The 24,152-nt window shown below is 49.8% G+C and overlaps 2 protein-coding genes and 1 non-coding gene across 6 annotated transcripts; 1 reads left to right on the top strand and 2 right to left on the bottom strand.

The window, feature by feature from the left end:
* The first annotated feature begins 599 nt into the window (after window positions 1-599).
* TRNAF-GAA lies at window positions 600-672 on the top strand. The gene has a single exon. It is a non-coding gene; the product is annotated as a tRNA-Phe (tRNA).
* Window positions 673-1,305: 633 nt separating this feature from the next.
* Window positions 1,306-1,873, bottom strand: LOC123018936 (histone H4). Its single transcript, XM_044421425.1, has one exon. It carries the CDS (start codon window positions 1,871-1,873, stop codon window positions 1,562-1,564), a length of 312 nt encoding a protein of 103 aa, XP_044277360.1. The 3' UTR covers window positions 1,306-1,561.
* A 3,762-nt stretch (window positions 1,874-5,635) lies between these two features.
* Window positions 5,636-22,914, bottom strand: HNRNPC (heterogeneous nuclear ribonucleoprotein C). 4 transcript variants are annotated; one of them, XM_044421399.1, is made up of 9 exons: window positions 22,785-22,914; window positions 18,933-18,958; window positions 12,229-12,497; window positions 9,729-9,843; window positions 9,190-9,237; window positions 7,852-8,012; window positions 6,976-7,089; window positions 6,102-6,259; window positions 5,636-6,005 (listed from the first exon to the last, which is right to left on the bottom strand). In XM_044421399.1, exons 3-9 carry the CDS (start codon window positions 12,467-12,469, stop codon window positions 5,922-5,924), a joined length of 921 nt encoding a protein of 306 aa, XP_044277334.1. In that variant the 5' UTR covers window positions 12,470-12,497; window positions 18,933-18,958; window positions 22,785-22,914; the 3' UTR covers window positions 5,636-5,921. The 4 variants fall into 4 exon arrangements, with proteins under 4 accessions (XP_044277334.1, XP_044277336.1, XP_044277337.1 ...); XM_044421401.1 differs by having other exon boundaries at window positions 6,988-7,089; XM_044421402.1 differs by having other exon boundaries at window positions 9,768-9,843.
* Between the last annotated feature and the right edge of the window lie 1,238 nt (window positions 22,915-24,152).

The following is a 24,152-nucleotide window of genomic DNA, read 5'->3' as shown; positions in this document are numbered from 1 at the left end:
TTGGAGCCCTTCTTGGGCACGGGCGCCGACTTGGCTGGCTCGGGCATCCTCTGCGCTTGCAGCCTCTCTCAAGCACGACAGAAAAAGCACGAGTAGCGGAAGGTTCCCCTTGGCGAGTATTTATAGGCCACGTATGCAAATGAAGGCTTTCACGGTTCTGCGTTGCTATTGGATGGGATGGAACCTCCCGCCCACGATTGGATGACTAGCCGGAAAAAAAAGAAGCATTTCAAATCTCGCATTCCCATTGGGCCATTGCACAAACCTGCATTTCTTATTGGTCCATTTGAGAATAGCCTTTTCGGATTGGCTACATGAAGAAAAAGAATATTCTTGGCGGAATTGTTCTCTTGCTTTTCAGCCGTCCCGGGCACTTCCAAGATCTCCGTTTCGCTGCAATATTTCCGGTATTTTTTACCCTGTTTTGTTAAATACGTGCAATACGGTGAATTGACAATGTGCCGCAATATTTGGCTAATCTGAGAACTAGTTAGTGATACAACACGCATTTTATCCTTCCCCTACACAAGCTAGGGAGAAGCCGTTCTGAAAAAAACAGACAACTTCTCAAACAGCGTTAGAAAAGTTATTTATTCCGGGCCGAAATAGCTCAGTTGGGAGAGCGTTAGACTGAAGATCTAAAGGTCCCTGGTTCGATCCCGGGTTTCGGCAGTAGTAGTTTTGGCCGTTTATTTCGGCATATTGCGGTTTATGGTGGCCAGAGCTTAAGCGTCTCCGTGTTTATTGAAAGAATAAAAGTGTACTCTTGTTAATCTATTTTAGCAAGAAGGAAGGCTCTCGTGGCTCCTATGCAACATTAGATAGCACAGCTGTTTGAAATATGTAAGGAGCTGCCAGGCCTTTTTCCGTTTAATTTGTATAGCATTTCGCTTTGTTCTGCCCTAAACTTCCGTGGATTATAGCTCACTTAAAGGCATAGAATTGTATAACATGGTGCCTTCCAAATATGTTGGGATTAAAACTTTGGGTGAGGAATGCTGGAAGTCTGGAGAGACACGGGTCAGAAAATGGTGCTAAATATGGAGTTGTAAAATTGAATGCACTCTTGAGCTACTTGGGTGCAAACATGCAAACGTTGCAAGTTACGATTCATTTATACCTACAAGAACAGCTGGGAAAGATCTTGAATAATGTTTTAACTCCCAGCATGACTAGCTGGTGTATACCGGGGGTTGTAGCTCTTACCTAAATGTGTGTAGGATCACTTTTAATTCTATCGGGAAAATTGCACCATCAACGCGCAACCCACTCCGACCAGAAAGGACACATACACCGCGCTGCGAAAAGAATTCAAACACCTGCTGTATTAAAGGCTAAGTGAATGTTAAAATTGCACAGAAGCCATTGATCAACATTGCTAAACAAACACGAACGCAGCTCCTTTAAGCCAAGGTAGGTGGCCCTGAAAAGGACCTTTGATTTTTAGGCGGTGAACACGCGCTCGGAGGACCTGCGGGAAGCGGCGGCGGCCGGGAGGGCCTTGCGTGCGGTGAGGGGCCGCCAAGGGCCGGGCGCGACTGAAGAAGCCCAGGCAGGCCGCTCAGCCGCCGAAGCCGTAGAGGGTGCGGCCCTGGCGCTTGAGCGCGTACACCACGTCCATGGCGGTGACAGTCTTGCGCTTGGCGTGCTCGGTGTAGGTCACGGCGTCGCGGATCACGTTCTCCAGGAAGACCTTGAGCACGCCGCGCGTCTCCTCGTAGATCAGCCCCGAGATGCGCTTCACGCCGCCGCGGCGCGCCAGGCGGCGGATGGCGGGCTTGGTGATGCCCTGGATGTTGTCGCGCAGCACCTTGCGGTGCCGCTTCGCGCCGCCCTTGCCCAGCCCTTTGCCTCCTTTCCCGCGCCCAGACATACTCGAACCTTCAGTTACCGAATCGAGCAATGAATGAGAAGGGCAAAGGCGCCGCGAGGTTTAAATAGAAGGTGGTCCGACCAGAAAGAAAACTGAACTCCCTTTCGCGCCTTCGGTATTTTCTAACCAACCCATGAGGAGCGAAGAGTTCCAAACGAACCAATCAGCAGCCTCATGACCAAGAGAACGAAGGAGCTTATTTCCTCCCCCCCACCACCCTCTTTTTGTTGCTTTTCCTGGATTGTACAAAAAATGAAATGCAGCCTGGTTTTAGATTACCGTAGGAATGCAGCCCTATTCGTGGTGGGACTGATCTTTTCAGAGTTACTCAGACTTGCTTGTAGGCAGTGTGAGAGTTTGGGTACGTCAGTGGAAGCTGGGGTGGCAGGAGCTGAGCAGGGCTGCAAAGACAAGTCATTCTGGGGGGCATTTTTTCATAGGGTCGCCATATATCAGATAAGACCTAAGAAACCCTAACAATTTCTTTAAAGAGCTTCCGTAGGTGAAGCCAGCCACAACACTCAGTGGACTGAGTATGGACTGGAAAAGGCTTAAAGTAAACCCACTGGTATCAATGAGGATCATATTACTACCCATGTCTAATTTGTTTTATAAATTTCATTGGGCCTAACTCAGAGCTTAACTACAGGTAGATCCAACCTGATGCACTCAGTGGCTGACAAGAATTGCAATAAACTGCAACTAGAAATTGGGTAAATGCAGCAGGAACTTCTGATGCAGCAAGGTGGAGGGGGAATCCATGATTTTTGTACAGGGGAACTGAACTTCCTAGTGGAAGACCAGTCAAGTCTTTACTGCTGAGGAATTTTGTAAAACCCTTCCCTAACATAAATTCTGGAAAAGAAGCTGGTCCATGATCTCCAGAAAATGTAGTGTATAGTTCAACTATTGAGTTTCCTACCACAAAATGTCATGCTAGCCATCAGGCTGGAAGAAAAGTCCCACATCATGCCTGATACAGACAGACTCACAAACCTCCACCTTCCACACTAGAGGAAACTCGCTAAATGGTGTTATTAAGAGGTTAAATTGAAGGGAACAAGAAACTGTACTTCACAGAATACTGGAAGTTTGGCAAGTTAAGAATGTTATTCTACTGGCACAAGGGAAGCATGGGAAATGGATAGAGATTAATATCTAAAAATATACTCAAACTGAAATCCATATATAAATACTAGTAATTGAAGTGGAAGTGTGTGGAATTTGCATTCGATGCAGGAAAGTTTAAATTCATATACGGGCAATTACACCTGCTAGCACAAATTAAACTCTGGGTCCTGTGTGGGTAGATTTAGACTGTCATGCGCAATTGGGATACCAAAGGGATGTAAAGGCGGAGAGTTCTCATTAAGAGGTGTTACTTTGCTGTGTTTTTTGACTGAATGTTCATCACTCCATTAGCTCCCACTGTTGAGTTTCCAAATCCTATAATGTATGCACTGGCCTCTCATGGGGCCCAAATACCCCCCATCCTAAGCTTCGCACACTCCCTTCCAACAGCCCCATCTCTTCCAGCTAAGAGGAGCTGGCTCTAAAGAGCTACTTGAAAGGGATCAAATGAAGATGCAAACTTTTGCTAAAGCCAAGTGAGCGGAGCTCTTTCAGGCAGCCTCCATCGGTGCAGCAGTGTGCAGACTTGAGGGAGCATGTGTGAAGACCCACCGAACTCCCGTACTCCAAGCTGGTTCCACAGATGTTACACTCCATGTGAGTTTCTCTCACATCCATCAGCAGGAGTCACTAGGCTGGTGTGCAGGTTTTTCAGGAACCAAGATTTATTTCTGGTTTGCATCAGACTTGCATGTTCTCTGGATTGTGTTGCCTGAGAAGCCCCCCACGGCCATCGCCTCCCAAAGCCCCCTCCTCCTTCAAAGCCCTGCCTAAGCTGCCTACCTAGCTGAAGACTGGCACCCCCTTTCTGTGCATGGCTCACTGCCGAAGCAGCACCCAGACTCCAGCGTGTCCCGTTTTACCTTGCATTTTCAGCAGCGATGAACAGGCCAGGTGCCAGGGACCCAACGGTAGAGTTGCCCTGTGCTTTCATAAACCTGCCTGGTTCAAAATGCTGTTTTTTAAGCCTTCGAAACAGCTTGCCACAGGACCCGCAGTTCTGCTTGTAACACCTCCCGCGTGTGATGCAACAGTTCAGCCACTGGGCCCTCAGCTCCCTCTCCACCCATGTTGATCCTTAATGGTCAGGCTGGCCCATCTGTTCCAGTTGGCACTTTAACACCCTTAGCTGCTGTGTGACTTCGAGGGGGTGGAGTGCACAGCCAGACTTGACTGGCAAGAAACATTCATGTTTTTCTAATATTCTAAGCTGCCCTGTGAGGGCAGAGTGCCTCCAAAGACAGGCAAGTGTCTCGGTCAGTAATTATGGGAGAGCAGAAGTTCAGGGATGCAGCAAGAACTCCAGTGGTAGCTTCATCTGCTGGAGGGGAAGGCTAGGTTGAAATCCACAGGTTTCAGGGCATTAACAGAGAACAGCCCGGCAAGCATGGAAAGGAACAGCTTTAAACGATTCAATGCAACTTCACCAGATGCAGTGCAGTGGGTAAACATTTACATCACCTGTTGTGTTTGCTTGAAGGCTCATTTTGGGGGCTTACACTGCTCAGGGAGAGTATCCCAAAGCAGACTGTCATAATCAGAAGTTCTTCTGAATTCGGGCTGGACACATCCCTGCTCCACATCTCCCCTTTTCAGGGCTCCATTCTTGAATCGTGACTACAGCACTGCATGGAACCAGGAACCAGCTCGCTCACACCCTCTGGTACCATACCAGATGCAGCCTCTGGGGACGTGTGTGTTACACACTTCTTAAATGCTTGCAGTCAAGTGCTTTTCTGGGACACCAGGTGGGCGTTAGCTCCCAAGCTCCGTCTTCCTCCTCCACCTCCTCCCCACCACTGTTGCTTGGAGAATGTGAGTCACAGCAATGCTGACACAATGAGTGGGAATCATTATCAGTAAAACGGGAACACTCATTATCCATGGCTGGTTTTAATAGTAAAACTCGTTCAGAAAACACCCTCAAGTAACAGTTACAGCTCATGTTAAGCACAGGGGGTTTCTCTTTGAGGGACAAGCACTTTCCATATAACCCTTTAATGAATAAAGGCCTAATATTGGTTAAAAGGCTGGAAACAAGTGACTGAGCAAAGGAAGAGCTGCTCGTCCACAAATGATTTTTGGCTGACCTCAAAGGGGAGCCGTCTCTGTTTCTGCAGCTGAAAGCTGCCCTTTCCCTATGACACAGATGAGGGCAAATGCTCAAGGAGGCAGGTCTTTGTTTTGAAGCTCACACATTTAGTCACTAAGCTTATACCCCATTAAAGCAAAAATTTAAAAATGCAGTATACACAAAAAGCACCCGCAAACTGATCTAAGGAGAACAGCAAACAAGCCCCCTGTTGTGGAAATAACGTTAAGGCCTCAACATTTTGTAACAGCCATGAATTGAAGATTATCATGGGAACAGGCAAGCAGGCCACAAACTAACCCAGATTTTTCTGTATCCCTTCTGAGACCTAGGAGAATCATTCTAGCACCCACACCATTGTACTGACCCTAATAAAAGCAGCCCCCCACTTTACTGTACATTGAAAGCCAAGCTCTGACCACCCATGAAGCTGAGAGAATCCAACCACTAATCACGGCCAGTGGCACACCCTGGACTACCTGTGACAGCACGCACCCTTTCTTAGACACAAGATACAAAGGCACAACCAACGAGCCGTCTAAAAACAATACGTCCTTTTTAATTGTTAAGTCAATAAAGAGGTATCAAAATTAAAAGAGGAGAATTACAGGGAGTTTAACCGAACTACTTGGGGAGACTGGAAGAAAAGGAGGACAGATGCAACAGAAGACAACATCCTGAACACACAGGGCCGAGAGGGAGGGGAGGGGGCAGAGAGGGGGCAGCCGACGAAGGGCTGGTGAGAGGCTCAATATCAGAAGAACGTCGTGTTTGCCAGGGAGGAGAGGAGAGGAGAGCAGAGGAGAGCAGAGGAATGCCAGGCTCTTAGGAGTCATCTTCGCCATTGGCGCTGTCTCTGTCATCTTCGCCTTCTTCGGGCTCCTTGTCGTCACCCTTGATGGACTCCAGCTGAGAGAGAGAAGGGGACAGGCAGAGGGGCGGGGTTAGAAAGCAGGGCGAGCCGCGCTCCTCGCTCCGGGCTCTCTGCCGCCTCCAGCTTCGTACCTGGTCGTCTCCCCGGTCTTCATTGTCGTCGTCGTCCAGCAGGTCCCCTTCCTCAGCGGAGTCATCTGCCCCAGCCTCCGACTCCATCTTGACATTGCTCTCTTCTTTCTTTGCGGAGCTGCTGCTCTGCTCCTCCTCTGACTTGTCATTCTTCAGTTCTAGGAAGGGAGGATACCGAGAGGGTCCAGCTGAGAACTGAATCACTCACCCGCTTCCAGCCTTCTGGTCATCGCCATGCCTTGCGGCCCTTCACCCACTGAGCAGAGGAAACTTCCTAACACACGCTAGTCAACAGCCAATTGCTTGCAGCAGGCCGGAATCGTTCCCAACGTCGGAGAGGCCTTGTAAACTCGGAGGGGACTGGCTCTTTCTAACCAAGCCACCGATGCACGGGTGAAGATGGCCACGTTTGGGCCAACCACGGGCATCACGTTTGGGAGCAGGAGGCTCTTGAGGGCTCGTCTGCAAAGCAGTTGTGCGGGGCTCCGACGGTACACAGCAGTATGGGAAGGGCAGACACCCTCGCCCGCAAACTCCACAGAGACAGCTATGGCCCTCTTCTCCTGGCCGTGGCCCATGGCTATGAACCACCACAGTGAAGTCGATTTACTGAGGAATCCTCGCAGTAGGCCGGGCTCTTTTGGAAACCCCAAACACAAGAGTGCACAGAGAACCACCAGGTATTACCCATCCTGTGCACCAGCCAAAAGGCAACCCCATGGCCCCTGGCCCACCACCACCCATCCCTACGCCAACACAACCCTCTCTGTCCCTCCGGGGGAGAAAGGGCCACGCCCCAAATGCCCGCTGCTCCAAGGCACTCGCCCCACCCGGGGCCCCCGGCCCGCCTTCCCATCCCTCCCACCCCTCTCACCCGACTGTTTACTTTGATCCTTCTCTATCTTCTCCAGGCTTTCCAGCAGGGAATCCACCTTCTGCTTAATCTGGGTCAGTTCCTTCTTAATGGTCTGCAGATCATCTCCTTTCACTGAAATAAGGAAGGGAGCATGTGAATCCAAGTGTGACACCCGCCATTTCGGAAGCACGTCTTCACAGCAGTTTGCCACGGACACTGTCCCTTCAGTAACAGATTAAGAACTACAAGAAAACAGTTCACAGAAATTTGTTTTACAGATTCCCCGGAATGTGCAACATTCCAGTGCAGGACATGTCTACTTGTCTCCCTCCTTATGCACACACTTTGAAAAATGATCAGACCTCCACCTTTCTACCAAGAAAAATAGCCCTCAAGAGAATTTACAATCGATAATTAAAATAAGGAGACACAAGCCTGGCAACAAGAGATTAAGAACAGTGTCCAACCGAATGGGCCAGTGTACGTCTGAAAGGATTGCGCAAACAAAAAGGGCTTTAACGGGAGGCCCAGTAGGGGCCAACGAGACAGATGCTCTTGATGCTACGTCTGGCAAGGAGCTTTGCCCTCTCTCCACCACCCAACACCAAGAAGGCGGGTCAAGCTTGAGGAACCCCGTCTCTCAGGGAGGGGACAGGAGCCCCCCCCCCCGCTGAGTCCTGACGGAGTCGAAGGGACAATATAGGCCTGTCCAATTCCTTGTGACTTTCTGTACAGCTACGACAACGCTCCCCCAAGAGGGGCACTGCCAAATGTTGATGAGATACCGGGGGGGGGGGGAATGTGGCAGTTTTCCAGAATCCTTATTCAAGTCACTGCGCCAGAAAGAGCCCCACCTGTGCCCACCCAAAGCCCAACAGCAAGTGCAATACGTACACTTCCCGGACTTGGAGGACGAACCCCGTTGCCCGCTCTTGGAGTTGAACCCGCTCTTGCCCCTGCGGGAGGTGTTGCCAGAAACCCGCTGGCGTTTGGAGGGTACCACAGCCCTGGCAATAGGAGGGGGAGGCGGCACCCGGGCTTGATAGCTGTACATCCTAGGGGCACAAAAGTCTCATCACAAAGCTGGCCCGCCTAACTTCGGCTGCCAAGCAACCGCCTCCTTGCCTTTCCCCAACGCACACAGATGAACCTCTCCTGTTGCGAAACACCTGCTCGGACCCAAGGGACAGCGCCCCTTTAAGAATTTCTCAGGAGAGCATGACTTGCTTCTGTGGCTTCTCATACACCCCTGTGGATAGGGACGGACACACGCACACCCCCCTCTCACCAGCAGGAACATGCTCTGCAGAATCACACAAGAACGCCCCGGAGTTTCCTTCGGCCTGGGCTTCTCTTCCCCTTCACCCCAATACACTTAAGTGGGACCTCCTTCCCTGAAGGCAAAGCCCTGCTCGCCCATTCATGAGCTGGACGGCAGTTTCTCCTCTTCCCAACATCTGGAGACAGACTGCTCCAGAGGCCTTTCTAAGGAAAGGGGACCAGCTGACTGTTAATGCCTAAGCGAGCCATAAGCAGGTGACCCGGGAAGCCCCTGCCCAAGGTGCCCACACCAGGGTAAGCATTTATTAGATTTCTACCTTTTTTTCTTATAATAACCTCAAAGTGGCTGACATCATTCTCCTCCTCCTCTCAATTCTTCCCTACCACAACAACTGTGTGAGGTAGGCTGGGCCAAAAGACTGTGACTGGCCTAAATTCACCCAGCCGGCTCCATGGCTGAGCGGGGACGATGGCTGGACTGCCTGAGCCTCAGACCTGCACTCCACAGTGAGTGGGAAAATCAGGCATCATGAATCCACCACTGAGCCATGTACTCCCGCCCCCAGCCTGCGTCCTTCACTAGCCGCTGAAGGCAGAGAAATCTCAGCTTTTTCCAGATGCAATGAGCTTTCTGAAGAACTCCCTGCCTACTTAAAATCAAGCCCAATACCTTTAAATATCACCACAATTTCTCTGTGTGCCTTTCAAACTGAGAGATCCCCAAACTACATAAAGCACCCAGGAGTTCAGGTGTGGGCTGAAGAGGCAAGAATTAAAGGATAAGTTTTCTGGCCTGGTGCGTGCAAATAACCCAGCTTGCTCCTTGGCAGGTCCAGTGACGTTGGAACAGGCTGTGCCCAGCCAGCACTCCCTGCGCTGCCTCACTCCAGAGCAGTGGGCGGCTGTTTCCTTTCCCCCTGAACAGAAGTCAGAGGCCACCGGGTCACATACCTGTCATAGTAGTCACGCTGGAAGTCATAATCCAGGTCGAAAGAGGACCTGAAAGACAAAGAGCAGGGAGCAGGGTCAGGTCTCGGGGAGGCTGCCGTGGAAAGGACTGCTGCTCGGGGAGGCTGGAGGCCACGCACCACCCTTTCACGACCAGGATCGGGTGGCAAGTCCCAGCCTGACATAGCAATGACCACAGACAGGTATTCACAGCATGAAATCAGAAGTAACTTTGCATTCATCCCAAGCCCACCCTCTTCGCTCCTCTCTCCTCAAAGCCATCTGGCGCTTGGCACTGGGACCCAAGGAGATGGCAAGCTTCGTCGCCCAAGATACACTAAAGCCCATCTGGCTCAGTCCCCACAACACACGCGGAGAGCAGCACACATCTACGCATTCACACGTGCACTCTCGCACGCACACACACCCGTCTACACACACAGCTGGACGGAAACACAAACGGAGGCATTGCTCTCTGCAGGGCACAAACCAAGATGAATAAAAAACAGAAGTTAAAATAATGAAAACATAAGGGTCCCGACCTGACTAGAGGGGACGGAGAAGGTGGTGCGGCTACTGACCCGTACATCTCTGTGGCCGATCTCTTCACCCCAGCTTTGCCCCGGTTCAACTTCGGCTCAGCAGCCAGATTAATATCTGGAAGAGACAAACGAGTCAATGCGGAAGCTGGCATCTCACAGCAAAATGAAGGCAGCCATACATCTGGGGCCTGTGTGCTTTTCAGCTCTCTGCTCTAAGAGACTGAGAGAATGCACTAGCATGTGCAGTCCACTTAATGCCCAGTCCATACATAGCTGGGAAGTCGTAAGATGCATCTACCAGTGCTGAGGGTCAACCCTCAAGTCCACCTTCAATGCAACTGGGAACACTAGAAAAGTGATGGGTATTAAGTTTGCCCAAGATCTGATACTTTAACAACTGTATTGCTGACAGAGTCATCTTGGGGTCCGCTGTAATCTTCATCCACTCGTCAGTCAACACACAGGCAATCGAGTGTTGGAAGGGATCTTGGTGGCCTGCTTGTCCGACTCTTCGGCTCCACACCTCTGCCCAATGCCTCGTGCACAAAAATGCCATCACCTCCTGATCCAGTCTAATGACTTGTACTGGTTGGAAATCTCTCCTACTGTTCAGCCATGATTCGTTTCGCTTCGATTTCTTGCCTACTGGTTCTAGTCCTACCTTCTCAAAGAGCGAGCGCTGTTACTGCCCACTCTTCCACCAGACAGCCCAATACTTGAAGGCTGCCACCAGGCCTCCTGTTCATCTTCTCCAGGCGAAACACACTCCTGTTCTTTCAGCCATTCCTAAAAGGACTGGGCTTCCCGACCCGTCAATCTTGGTGAGATTCTTTTGTCGACCTTATTAAAATGTGATGTCCAGCACAGAAAGAGGTGAACGTCTTCTCACAATCTGGCACTGCACTTCTGTTGATGCTACCTAAGATTTCGTTAGCTTCTTTAGCCGCTGCACTGCACTTCCAGCTCATATTTTACTTGTTATATATTAAAGCATCTAAAGCCTTTCCAGAAGTATGGTTGCCAAGCCACGTGTTCCTCCACCCTATTCTTGTGTCCTTGAGTTTTAGTATCAAAAGGCTTCACGCAAAACTCAGCTGAATTCGTCCTGTTCGTTTTAGCCCGGTATTCCAGCTTGTCGAGAGGTCCTCTCAAGCCTAGATTCCACCTTCTACAGCACTACTGGAGCCTGGTTTGTGTCATCTGCTGATCTGGTTAAAATCCCACTTGTCCGAGCCATGTCTGAAACGCTGAACAGCACAGGGCCTCCCTGATGGTTGGCTGTTGGGAGACTTCCCCCCCATTGGCAAAGCATGAATGGAAAAGCTGGTCCAGTGGAAGGAAACACAAACTTCTCAGCAGCAAAGGTGAGATCCTGGCCTGACGTAAGTTTTAAAAGGTGCTCACAAGTGCACAGAAAGAAGAAAATTCTACCTTAATAATCAGGCAATGATTTTTTTTTTAATGATAGAGAAGTGAAGCACCCCCCCCCATTGCCCGACACAATTAGGCAGTAACAGGTCTATCACTGTTTTAACATTCTGATTTGATCATTTAATTCTTTTTAATTGCTGGCTTTTGTTTCTACTGTTTTATTGTTTTAATTGGATTTTACCCTGTAATTGTTGTTGCTACTTATTGCAAGCCACCCAGAGAACTCTCGCAGGTATGGCTGCAGCATACAAATGTAAAAAGTAAATACAGCAGGACAATAAATATTCGTGAGCTACAAACCTTTGGGGGGCTATTTTCATGGCTGTGAGGGGCAAATGGGAGAAAAGAGGATTCTCTGTGGGCTGATTTGGGGGGAAGACTAGCGCCTGCAAAGGGATCCTCTGAACAACACTGGCCGCAGCAGTCCGGAGCCCCGGCGACAAAATGCGCACGTCGCAAGGATGCAGGACAATCAACCACGTGTGCCGCACATGCCTGCCCTTTCCCGTCTGAGGGCAGGATCTCAAGCTAGCTAGAGGTGCTCGCCACAGAGAGACGAGTGTCGCCACGGGTGTCACATGCCAGACCCTGCCCAAGCCAGCCACTTTTCAGCCAGTACCTGAACTGTGACCGACACCAAGAAACTAAGACATGTTTAGGTGCACGGCAGGGAACACGTGATCCAGAGGACTGTTTTGTGTGCTTAAGTGCAACGAAGCAAACTAGGCCAGCTCTCCCAAGTGACTTGGGACTGCAACACCCTGAGCTTCCTCACCCAAATGTGGTCCACTTTGCTTCTGCTGGAGCCCCGCAATCTCCCCCCCCCGCCCACACACACCTCTGTCCTCGCAGGCAGCTTGGACAGGAGCCTCGTGAGATGAGCTCCGTGTCATGAGCGGAGCCGGCTGGAGCCGGGGGTCAGACTAGATGGCCCGGGAGACCCCTTCTGACTCGCTCTGTTTCTATGTTTCTATGAGACAGGCTGCATGCGATACACAAACGAGGAAGGGGTTCGCTGGGACTGGGCAGAGGCGGGGAAGGGAAGGCAACACGAGCAACAAGCACACACCTAGGACCTGGCCTGCGATCATCCTGCCGTCCTCTCCCGCCACGGCGGAACGAGCGTTGCGCTCGTTGACGTACTGCACGAAGGCAAAGCCCTTGTGCACAGAGCAGCCGACGATCTTGCCGTATTTGGAGAAGATGGCCTCCACATCAGACTTCTTCACCACTAGTGTGTTGAGGTTCCCGATGAAGACGCGGGAGTTCAGGGAACGCGGGTCTGTCTTGTTGGTGACGTTGCTGGCCATGACTCACGCACGCAGCCGAAACACAGTCCTGGGGCAAGCAGGGGAGGGGGTCAGGGAGAGACAAAGTGCTCAGAGAAGGGACAGCAAGACTTTCCACCTCAACACAACCGGCTACAGGGAGTGAGCATGCGTACAACACGCACGTGACTTCTGCTGGCACTAATGGTCAAGCAAGAGCTCCCATTCTGCTCCAAAAAGCCACCAGCCAGAGGCATGCTAGGAGATGGTCCGCCCTTCAGACAAGAAGAAACGGCCACCTTGCTAAGCAAGCATTGGCTTTCCTTTCTTTAAACAAAAAATAGGGAGGCGCTGCACACCAAATACCTTTCCCCAAAGGCCAAAACTAAGTGAGAAAAAATGGTGGCCAAGTTGTCTCCTGCCCGCCCGTTATCCAGAGATGGCACAGCTGTCCTGCATATACACGCCTGGCCAGCAGCTGCCACGGCTGGTCCCGTCGCAGCGGCTGGGCCAGTGAGGAGGAAGGGCCTTCTCTGCAGCAGCCCCCAGATGGCGCCCGCCCGCCTCGTCAACACTTGCCCAGCACCAGCTTTGCTATCCTTTTGGCGCCAGGTTAGAAATGCCTCTCTGCTGAGGCATCGAACAGCTCTAAGCTGTGCTGGGGTGCGCTCTGCCAGCTGCATGATCCTGTCCTCGCTGCATTAAGTTGTTAAAATCTGGTGTCGGATGTTCTGTGCAATTTCATTATTTTTCTGTTGTATTTTATTGTTGTACACTGCTCAGAGAGTCAGCTATTGTGCATTATAGAAATAAAATTAGTAACTGTGAAGCCAGGCAGTGGGGGATGCGTGAGGGATAATCAACCCATAGCCCATGGTCTATTTCAGGGTTACACAATGGCTTCACCCTGACGGAACTGAGGCCACCAACGTTCCGATGCCGCAAGCCACAGAAAGCACCAGTCAAGGACCTGCATATCCGGAAACAGCAGCGGGAACACTAGCCTGCAGCCCAGGGTTAATGGCTTGCCCTGACACACGAAGGAACAAAAACCAGGAGGGCTTCGCAATGTGTGGTAAAGACCCGTGTGGTATTCTGGGATGCCAGGGCCTCTACTGCCAACTGGCCTGGTCTCTGTAGAGAAAGGCCACTCATTTCAAAGGCATCTCCAGTCTTGTTTTAAACCAGCATTCAGACGGAAGCACCACAACAAAGCCATGATGGGGGGTGGCACGTGGCTTCAGTTTTCCACAGGAAAAAATCCATTTCAAGGGTTCAGTACTAAGGAAGACGGTGAGCCAACCGCAATACAATACAGGAGCCAATACAAAGCTTGGCAGTTTCAAAGTTGTAATCAGCTTTTTTTCAGGCGATTATCCAAAGCAAGTAGGTGAGAATATACATGGCATTAAAAGACAAGCATGTCTCAGACTGGAATGGGTTAAATTCCCCCCCTCATGGTAAAAGAGCTGAGCTTTGCAAGACACAGGCAGGTGGGTATGCAGTTCTTTGGAATACTAAAATTCCCATGTGCCGTTTTCAGCACGTTGTTTCTACTTAAGTTTAAACCACGTAGAGGAAATACATACTATTGTCATTTAATTTTTACCAGTATTCCTATAACACTTTCTGCGTGTTATTCAAATCACAGAGGGTGTGTTTTAATTTTCCTCCTCAAATATTCAAGGTAAAATCTTTATGGCATACCATGACAAAAATTAACATGTGTTTCCAGGCTTGCTAACTACAGAGAGATAAAATAGCAGGCTGAGTTAGATCTTTCCAGGGCACGGATGGTCAACATGTGCCCCTCCAGACAGTTTTGTCTACAGCTCCATCAGCTGCCAATGGGGAAGAGGATGCAAGCATTACTAGACGGCTACAAGTTGCCCCAAATATGTGTAACTTATTTTAATAGCACACTGAGGAATCTTGGGTACTAAGTTCTAGCCTCTGCTCGAATTTGCTGCCCAGATTCCTTACATGGAAGTTCTAATCTTCTGCTTAAAGGAGTTTTTGGAGCCATGAAAGCTGCCCAAGGACCCCTCCCCCAGCCTGAACCCCCTTCTGCTATAGGTGGTAGAGACCCTGCCACATTCATTTCCCAGACTTCCAACCATTTACATCAGCTTCCCCCCACCTTGTACTCTTCCAATGTTCTGGACTACATGCCCCATCATCCCAACACACAACCACTGGCCCCACTGGGTGAAGATGATGGGAGCTGTACTTCGGACAGCACCATGCAGGGGAAGTCTGATTTGCCTGAAACCAATCCTGTACATCTACAGAAATCTCTCTGCGTGTGTCTCCTTCGGCAGGAGAGCATATTAACTGTTAACGTTATGTCTGAAACAAGCAACTGCCTGTGCAGATCAACAGGGGTCAGCACTGGAAGCTCATCTCTGTATGAAATCGACACAGAGGGATGTCTTGGCATATTTCTGAAGGAACCCTGAAGTCGTTTTGGCAAGCTCCCTAGCAAAAGGAATTCCAACACAAAGGGGCGTTTCCCTGGTCACGCCTTCACATGCCCACCAAGAAAATGGCTGGACAAAGTCTTCCCCATCTGACTCCCCTGCCTTTGCCATGGCACATTCAACTTCTATTCAGCAAATAAGCTTAAGCCAAAGCACTGTGGCCATAACAACGGGAGACAGCGCTGTATTTGAATGCAGGAGGAGGTCACACATCTGGATCCCCCCGTGCAGCAACATGGCTCCGGGAGGGTCACAAACTCTCTGCTTATCCTAAACTCAAAGGGGCTGAGACAAAAATGAGACGAAAACGGTGAACAAAGCTGACATGATGAGAAGAGCTGCACAAGATAGCCCAAGGTCTTCGAAATGAAAATCTCTGCGACCGGCCAGTACGTGCACCTCACCTCCCAGTGTGCTGATGGGGACTGTGTGCATTTGGGCTGGGAGAGGGTGTGGCAGCGAGGACCGATTAAATAGGATTGGCAGCAAGGGAGGAATGCTACTGTAGCAGACAAGATGCAGCGAGCAGAACGGAAGAGATGAGTGAAGTGCAGCTTTTTCACACACACATTCCTTTTGTGAAGGATCACGGCAATGAGAGCCTTCCCGCAAAAGACTCTAATGGCCAAACAAATGGATCCCAGGAGATCTAGTGGTGAACTTTGCTTGAGACCAGTATTCCACAATCTGAAAAAGTGAGCTTGCATCTTTGCTATTATAAGCCGCTTGTTCTTCTACCTAAAGCTTCCTTTGCTGGAAATTGCCTCTCCTTTTATTTCCCATGCTGTAGAGGAACAACAGGGCTGTTCTCCTTCCTAAAAGTTGAGTTTTTGCAACTCAGTGCCACTTCCTGCCAAAAAATGGGGTGGGGGGGGACCCACATCCCCTTTATTCTTTGCAGGGGAAACCAAAGCATAACCTTTCCCAGTCGATGTTCACAAGCAGCAGCGAGAGGCTTTGCCAAAAGCACAACTCCACAAGAAAGCCACCCGTTTTTCCCTTCTTCAAAAAGAGGGTTTTGCAGGGGGCGGGGGTGCAGAAAGGGCTGGCAGACACCTCAAGGTACAGTGGACACACCCTCAGCTTTCACGGGGAAAAGTAATGTTCGGCTCTTTGCTACCATGAGCCTTTTACGCAGCACAGGCGGCAAAGCTGCAGGTGATGCAGGTGTTAATAACCTCAGCAGGGATTCCTGCAACACTCTCTCTGCGGGGCTGCCCTGAAAGCTGAAGCTAGGGAAGAACACTGCAGCTCAGCCTGCAACGCCCTGGCTGAAGGAACCACGCTGGCAACCCATTGGCTACTGGGCCAGGCAGCGAATAAGCGGAGTGCAAAACCCCAAACCAGCTGGAACAGGGACACCCGAGGGCTCCTTCTCCCTGATCAACCAACCTAATCAGTGAAGGACAATCGCCACGAGATTGATTCCACCAGGGACAGACTTCCTGCATGGAGGCCCCATTTCTATGGAATTCCCTGTAGCTGGAAGTCAGGCAGGCTCCTACACTGTGCTATTTTTGGTGCCTTCTGAAAACCACTTTGTGTAGTCTTTCCCGCTGACCAGCTGCTTTGAGCTACCTTGCTTTTTTAATGATGTATTGTGTTTGCCTTTTACTCTTCACTGCTTGGAAATCTGCCTGGAGAAGGAGCTGCATGGAAAAACTGAAAATAAATATGAAAGCAAAGCTGAGTACTCATGAAACAAAATCACCTGTCCCCTGGTGCCCTCCAAGTGTGTAGCTGCTATTATTATTATTATTAATAATAATACAAAATCACATTTATAGCTCGCCTTTCTTCCTCTTGTGAGGAAGCCCGAGGCGGGTTGCATAGCTGCATTTTATCCTCGCAACAGCAACCCTGTGAGGTAGGTTGAGTTGAGAGTGATCCACTGGCCCAACGTGAGCTTCACGGCTGAGGGCGCATCAGAACCCGGGCCTCCCAGGCCCTCTGTCCAGCATTGCTCACCGCCACACTAAACTGAGTTGCCTGGCAAGCCAGCCAGCCTCCCCACTGCTGACTAGGTCACAGTCCAAAGGAAAGTGAGATGGGAAAGCAAGCTGCGCAGGGTCTCTCTCCTTTCCTGGCAGGCTTCTTGGGATGTGGCAGCGCTCAGGTGCTGCTTCCGTTACCTTCAAGCACAGCACAAGACCTCCACTTTGCTGAAGCTCCCTGCACCTTCTATTTGGGTGAGGTGGGTGGGCGGGTGGGAAAAATCGGTGGGGACGCAACTAAAGGGTTTGGCTAGGAAGCCGGTGTTTGGCACTGTGTTCCACTTAACAAAGAGGCTAACGCCCTCTCTATGAAGGCTCTTAGTGACAAATGAGTTCCACAGAAGAGTCGCATGCACTTTAACTATCGCCTGGCCTGTACCGTGCCATGACCCTTCTGTTTTACACTGAAAACGGGACAAGTGTGTGCACTTCTTCAGAATTAACTGTTCGCATCTCTCCCGTTCATACTGCTCTCTGCCCGATTCTAAGATGCCTGTTTCCATGGGCAGGGAAAGGAAGGGCCACTGGCCAGCTTCTCCTAAGACAGCAGAAGCCTACTGAAAACCGTGGCAGATGAGACTAGGCAGGGTGAGTCTGCGCCTGACACGGCAGGGCTCCTCTTGCATTCTCAAGCAAGAAAACAACACTGACACTGAAACGCAGGACAGCTGCGGAGCGGCCCCTGGAATACCAGGAGAACAGCGTAAGGTGGGGTATCCCATTATTCTTTTCACAGTGCCTCCACCAATCACAACCACCTTTAGTCTGTCTTCCCCAACCTGATGTGCTCCAGATGTTTCCAACAGCAATACCCAAGCTGTCCAACATATTTAGAGTGCACCAGGTTAGGAAAGGCTGCTTCATGATGTAACTTGAAAACTAGTACCTGAACTAGCTGATCACCTACCTCCTCTCATCTCTTTTTCCTTGAGTATAACGCCTTGAGATTGTTAGCCTAGAAGGAAAGACTAATTGCTTCCAAGCGCCTAGAAAAATACAGGCACCATAACAAAACATTGTACTTAACTGTTGCTTAGGAGTTCCCAGGTTTGTTTTTGCACGTTATAGACTGAACTAGGGTGACAGAGTTGCTGTTTTTAAATAGACCACACAGAGCCGGACAATCTATCCCAAACATTGAGTCCAGTGCACAAACGCACATCAACTCCTGCTTCCCCAGCCCCACCCCTCTGCCTACTTAAAGGAGCTGGACCTTCCTCTTCCTCTTCCCCTTGAGGTTTTGAACCGCTCAACCCAGAGCCACCCGCGGTCACGCCTGAGGCGCAGGGGATCCTCGTTCACCAAGGCCTTTAACAAGGGTGGCCGCTGAAGCCTGGAATGAAGCCCGCTCAGCCCCTTACCATCAGCCCAGATGGGTTTGTGGCTGCTCCGTGTGAGGCTCCGCTGGCAGCTGCCTCGGCTACTCCAGACTGGGTCCATGGCGGCGTTTGTAAGGGAGGGACGGTGTGGAGGAAAAGACTGGGGCAGGAACTGAGGGGCATGAAAGGGGTGGGGAGCGGGGTCTGACCAGGGAAAAGCTGCCACTGCTAGGGAGTGATCAGCACCATAGACACATTGCAGCAACAGTTGAAAAATTGCACAGAAATAAAATATTAAAAATTAAAAATAAAAAAATAATAAAAAGTGCAGGAGCTTCCTGAGATGTTCAAACAAGTTCTGGAGAGAAATCGGGTTCCATTCTTGGCAGCCAGGCGATCGGGGAGGGAGGGAAAAAAAGAGTTAACGCGATCAATCCACTTTTTAAAAAATGTGTTTTAAAAACCTTGTTGCGTTTTCCCCCCCAAGGGGTTAAAAGCCCAAAGTCAGTTAGGATCACTCAGAAAAACTCCATTTTCATCCGGTTAAAAATGAGCAGTCATTTTTTTTAAAACATCACCATCAGCAATACATCATCATAGTCACAGTCACCAGCATCATAGTAGCAATAATATCAATAAGTAACTAGTAACAACGATAAAAAGGAAATCAGTGGAAAGGCAGGAAAAAAATGGAAAAAATGAAATAACTTACTGTAGCTGAAGATCAAAAAAATCTCGCTGTAAAAAAACAAAAATAAAAATAGCCCAGATTAGAAAAACGGGAGGTGCAAAAAGATCAAAGTCAGTAACGATTTTTTCTCTTTTATCTTTCTGTCCTTTTCCCCCCTTTCATGTGCTCGTTCCAGCCACGGTTACTGCAGAACCAGGCAGGGGAGAGCTCCTGGCAGGAAACAATCCAAGCCCTTTGAACACCATTTCACTCTGAAAACGCCCGAGAGGGGCAAGTTCATACGAGGCTAAAAGGTTCCTCCTCCAACCCAGCTGCTGCAGGGGAAAAAAAAGGCGATTTTTTTTCCAAAATTACATCTTTCAATCCAGCTTTGGTTTGACTGCAAGGCAATGCTGGGCCGCAAAGGCAGCATTCTAATAAAATGGCTCGCTCTAAGATACTGGGGGGAGGGTGCGTGCGATGGGGCGGGGGGATTAAAAAAAACGAAGCTGAGCTCCAGTGAAGGAAGGGTTGGGGGTTTTCGCCTTGCTGCCCTGTGAAAGGAGAAGGGACAGGATGAGTCAGGGTACCCCAGAAAACTTGCCCACATCTCCCAGTATCCCCCGCCGCAGAGAAAAGAAACCCAGCTGCCAGTCCCACACGGCTCCTCCAAGCTCGCAGCTACCTCCTTGCAGGCAGTTTAAGATGCTGCTTTTGATCTTGCCTGCTTCCGCTGGTTGCCAAGGAGGCAAGCCGGATGACGTGAGAGGCACCTGCAAGCTTGTGCTAGGAGGTGGACTGCGCCTAACAAAGCTCACACAGATGCCCTGAAGCAAAGATGAGGAGGAAAGCTATGCACACAGGTTCCAATGCATGGGACCGCAGGAGCCTCACCAGTGTCCGGGCATTAAAAGCACTGAGGGACCACAGTGTTAATTAATTCCCCACCCATCACTCCAGTAATTAAGCAGCATGTGCATCCATCTTCCACTGGCCTTTTAGCTCTGTGTTTAGAGCTGGAAATACCCCAGGCTCTGAATTCCAGTCTGCAATGTCGTCAAGGAGTTCTGGGTTAAACTCTACCTTGTGTCTCATTTTTGATCTACCCCCCTCACCCAGGTCTAAAATGTCAGGAAGTTATCGCAGATAACCCACTTGTGTGTGTGTGTGTGGGGGGGGGGGGTTTTTTTTTTTTGGGGGGGGGGGGCGACAAAACGCTCCTTGCTTGACTCAAAAGAAAAATGCATAGCAAAAATATTCCTCCTCTCTTCCATGCTATGCTTTCCCTGATGGGATACAGGATACCTTTGAAGCAGTCAGCACAGGCAGGGAAAGACATGGGAATGGGAAGGGCTAATCATTTAGAAATTACTTTGGAAAAGCAGCACAGTTTATAAGCAAATGGTCACAACACTGACACCACAAACATTTTGTCGCCACCTTCAAACAAGATAAAATGAATTTAAGACCAGTCTATTAATATTCCTGGACAGCTCATAAGTACTTTAGGGGGTGGGCAGCCTATCTTGGCATTAACACCACTGCTGGGAGAAAAAGTATGTCACTCTCTAACCCAACAAACGTTCTCTCCTCACCCCTTTTCACAAGCTGTTTGTTGCAACAAATTGAGCCAAGTGGAGCTTGTACAATCGGGGTGTATTGCACCAAGGGTGGCCTGCCCAACGCTCTACTAAGAATGGACCTGGAGGACTGGGATTGAGACTCCTGGCCTGGAGCAAACGCTGTGACATCCCTTACTGACCAACTGCAGCAAGGGGGTGTGTAGGCTTCATTTTACTTCAGCTAATGATATCAAGGCTGCAACCTTAAAAAGCCTACTTGGAAAGTTATCTTTTCATGCTGTAGATTAGAGATGGGTGACCTGTGGAATTCTGGCTTACTAGATACGGATGGACTGCAGTACCAATCGTCCTTGGCTAATGGAGCAACAATCAGAGATCATGTTTTGACTTCTAAACCAAAACATCTGGCCACAAGTTGCCCACCCCTGTAGACTAGTAATTCTACTCTGTAGGATTTTAAGTAAATCAGTTACTTTAGGCCCAGGGTTACAGGCTGCTCTAACACTGCTGCTACAAGCTGCTGAGCATCCAGGGCCGGATCAGCTGATTTGCAATTTACATGTGGAAGTGATGGAAGGGTCACCCCTAGTCCCATTAACACTGACACGCTCTTTCTATTCTTATCCAATCCGCAGTTGTTGCCACTCAAGGAGCTCCTGACAAGGCCATGGATGCAGGGCCCACTAAGTCCTGCCTCAGGGTACCAATAAAAACCCAATGTGAATATTCTGTAACTAACGTAACATAAAATCATTCCACTCTAATCTTAATGTGATTAAACAGTCACCCAATTCCCCCAAGCATTGCAAAGTGAAAAATGACATGGCAGGCTCCAACAGCAGAATAACTGGCTTCCACTGTACCATACTTAACCCAGTTTAAATTGAGAGGAGCCTAAACTGGACCCAAGCCATAATGAACAAAACAGCAAGCACAAATTCAATCTGAGAGTGCGTCTGACAATCACAATATACAAGATTTCTAACTAGGGAACTTTCCCACCAAAGCCAGTAGCACATCAGCCTTCCATGCAACTCAGAGGCTTGTGCTTCGTTCAGCATCCAAAGCTGACGCAAGGTAAATAAAGCACCCGAGATTATATATCCTTTATAGAAATGAAGATGGCAGCAGTCCACACAAGGCCACAGAATTACTTCACCTTATTGTTTTCAGTTAAGGCGACTGCAGAGTGTGCTAGCACTTTTAAAAGGTAACGAATTTATCATGGCATAACCTTTCACAGGCCATCTTGCTGCAGTCTTTGCCCCCACTCCTTGCAAACAAGCCAGTGCCTTTATTTCAAAATTAACTTATCTAGGACTGCACTAGCCCCACTGCTGCCCAGAGGCATTGGATTACACCTACTTTTGGGGGGGGGGGGTGCTGAAAGTTTTAATCCAACACATTTGGAGGTACTCTCGCAGGGAGAGGCTGCACTACAGTGTAAAAGCCACTTTTTCTCACCAAGTGCTTGCAGCTGTTTTGCACTGCAAAAGATTAGCTCCGAGCAGTGGGGTTAATGATCAAGGAGGTCAAGATTTGTAGTCCACAGTATCTGGAGAGCACCACGTTGCAGAAGGCGGCTTTAAGGTGCCACTAAGCACGTTGCAGAAGGCGGCTTTAAGGTGCCACTAAGCACGTTGCATTTGCTGTAACAGACGCGTGACCATCTTTGTTTTTTCGAAAGGTCTTTCACAGAAAAAGGCCTGGGCGATTTCCAATTTTTGGACAGCAGTTAGCAACCTTAAACACTTATGTTAGAAAAAACGCGCCCTCTGCCCATGTATGCGCATAAACCAGCCTCAGTCGGGGCACAAAAGTGGGCCCAGGATCACACTCTGTATTAAAACCTCTAATCCAGATTAAGCTACAGGATGGAGTGTAAACGCCCCGGCCTCTGCACTGGAAAAGAGGGCACAAGCAATATTAACAACTTCCTCCTCATTCAGAGGCCTCGCGTGTTTTTAGAGCAGGGAAAGCTTTTCTCCCATCAACACCCCACTTTCTTCCACCGCCTCCGCGGGGGCGGGAAAATGCCCTCTTTCCTTGCACCACCCCTCCCCGTTACTATGGTCTTTCCCAGAGAAAATGGGTATAAACGAGCTCGGATGTACCATTTCTACCGGGCAGGGGAAGTTAGTAAGAAAATGGCACGATTCTAAAGGCAAATAAGGGAAATACCAACGTGGTGGGGGAAGGGGACAGAAAGGGCGATACCATTTTTCCCTCCCACAAAAGCCGGGGAAGGGGAGAAACGTCGCCACTTTTTCTTCCACGACCTCAGGCGTTACTTTCAAGGCAACGAACTCACCGGGAGGCCCAATTCCACCACACCGCCGCTTTCTGGATATATAGCTTTTCCTCTCTCTCTTTCCACAGCTACGTTCTCCTCATCCACGCTCCGGCCTCTTCACAAAATGGCGCCCCCACCACCCTCTGCCTCTGCGCCGCGCAGGCCGGATCTATAGGAGCCACGCCCCCTTCTTTGGGACGGATTTAGCATTTCGACGAAGCTCGTTGGCTAGAACCCCTGTCAATCAAACACTCGCCCAATTATGCGCGCTTCGAGGGTGGGACGGCGAGGACGAAATAATAACTGGGAGGGACTGGGAGAGATTTGCGAGATAGAAGGCGGGACTCAGAAGGGGATACGCTAGAGTGTGCTGCCAATCTGGGTGCCCTGAACATTATCCGTTTTGTGATTGAACAATTGAACTGTCACTTCAACTACTTCCCTTGCCATGATTAGTTGCAGCACTTCCCCCATCTGCCGCTAATTTGTCCCCGCCTACATCCTAAATATCCTGTTCTGAATGGCTTTAAATCCTGCCACTCATTACTCCTTTTGTTGTAATAGGTTACTATACAGTAACCAATAGGAGCGAAGGGTGTAATTTACCTTATTATTATAATAAAGACCTTAACGTACATCCGGGTCTCTCGAAAGAATGTCTCCGTTTCCTATGGGTCCGGGCAGTGTGACGCACATGAATCCACGAGCAGTCATTGGGCATCCGCAGCGCCAGAATGGATTCCTGAGTCCGATTGGACCCGCGTAAAAAACGCGGGGTGCCGCATCAGCTTAGCTCCGCCAATCAGAGCCTCTCATACCTCGGACCCATCTTCTCATTGGCTGGTTTGAAAACGACCCCCTCTCTTGCATTGCCCCTCTTTCTTCATTGTAGCAAAGCAAGGGGTGCAGCCGAATAGGAAAATAAAGGGAGGCGTAAATAAGGCTGCAATGCGATGCATTTTTCTCTGGGACTGCGTGTTCTTGGATTCCAGTGGGAAAACTCACCCAGATGAAGGCGGGGAGGCTGGATTGAAAGCGTGGCTGCGATGGAATCCTATGGGAAGGAAGTTGTGCGACGGGATGCGCAGCTGAAAATGGAGGGAGCGGATGTACCTTGGGGCGAAGAATGCAATCCTAAAGCCGATCGCACCGGGCTGGCTGAAAAAGAAGAAGTAACCCTATGCAACTCTAGACAAAAACACGCCGCAGTTCCCAGCATACCTCATGCTGCGCTAGAGGCCATTTTCCTTTCCAAACACGCCTAGTATTGCCCCTTTAATGTTTTTTGCCATCTTCCCGTCCCATGCCATTCCCCATTTCTTTTTAGACTGTGAGCCTGAAGGCAGGGATGCTTGTTGGGTCGAAGCCTTTTTGGCTGAGGACTGG

The sequence above is a fragment of the Varanus komodoensis genome, unplaced genomic scaffold (assembly GCF_004798865.1).
Source record: "Varanus komodoensis strain SLA01 unplaced genomic scaffold, ASM479886v1 scaffold119, whole genome shotgun sequence".
NCBI lineage: Eukaryota > Metazoa > Chordata > Lepidosauria > Squamata > Varanidae > Varanus > Varanus komodoensis.
This window is presented reverse-complemented; position numbering and strand designations above follow the sequence as displayed.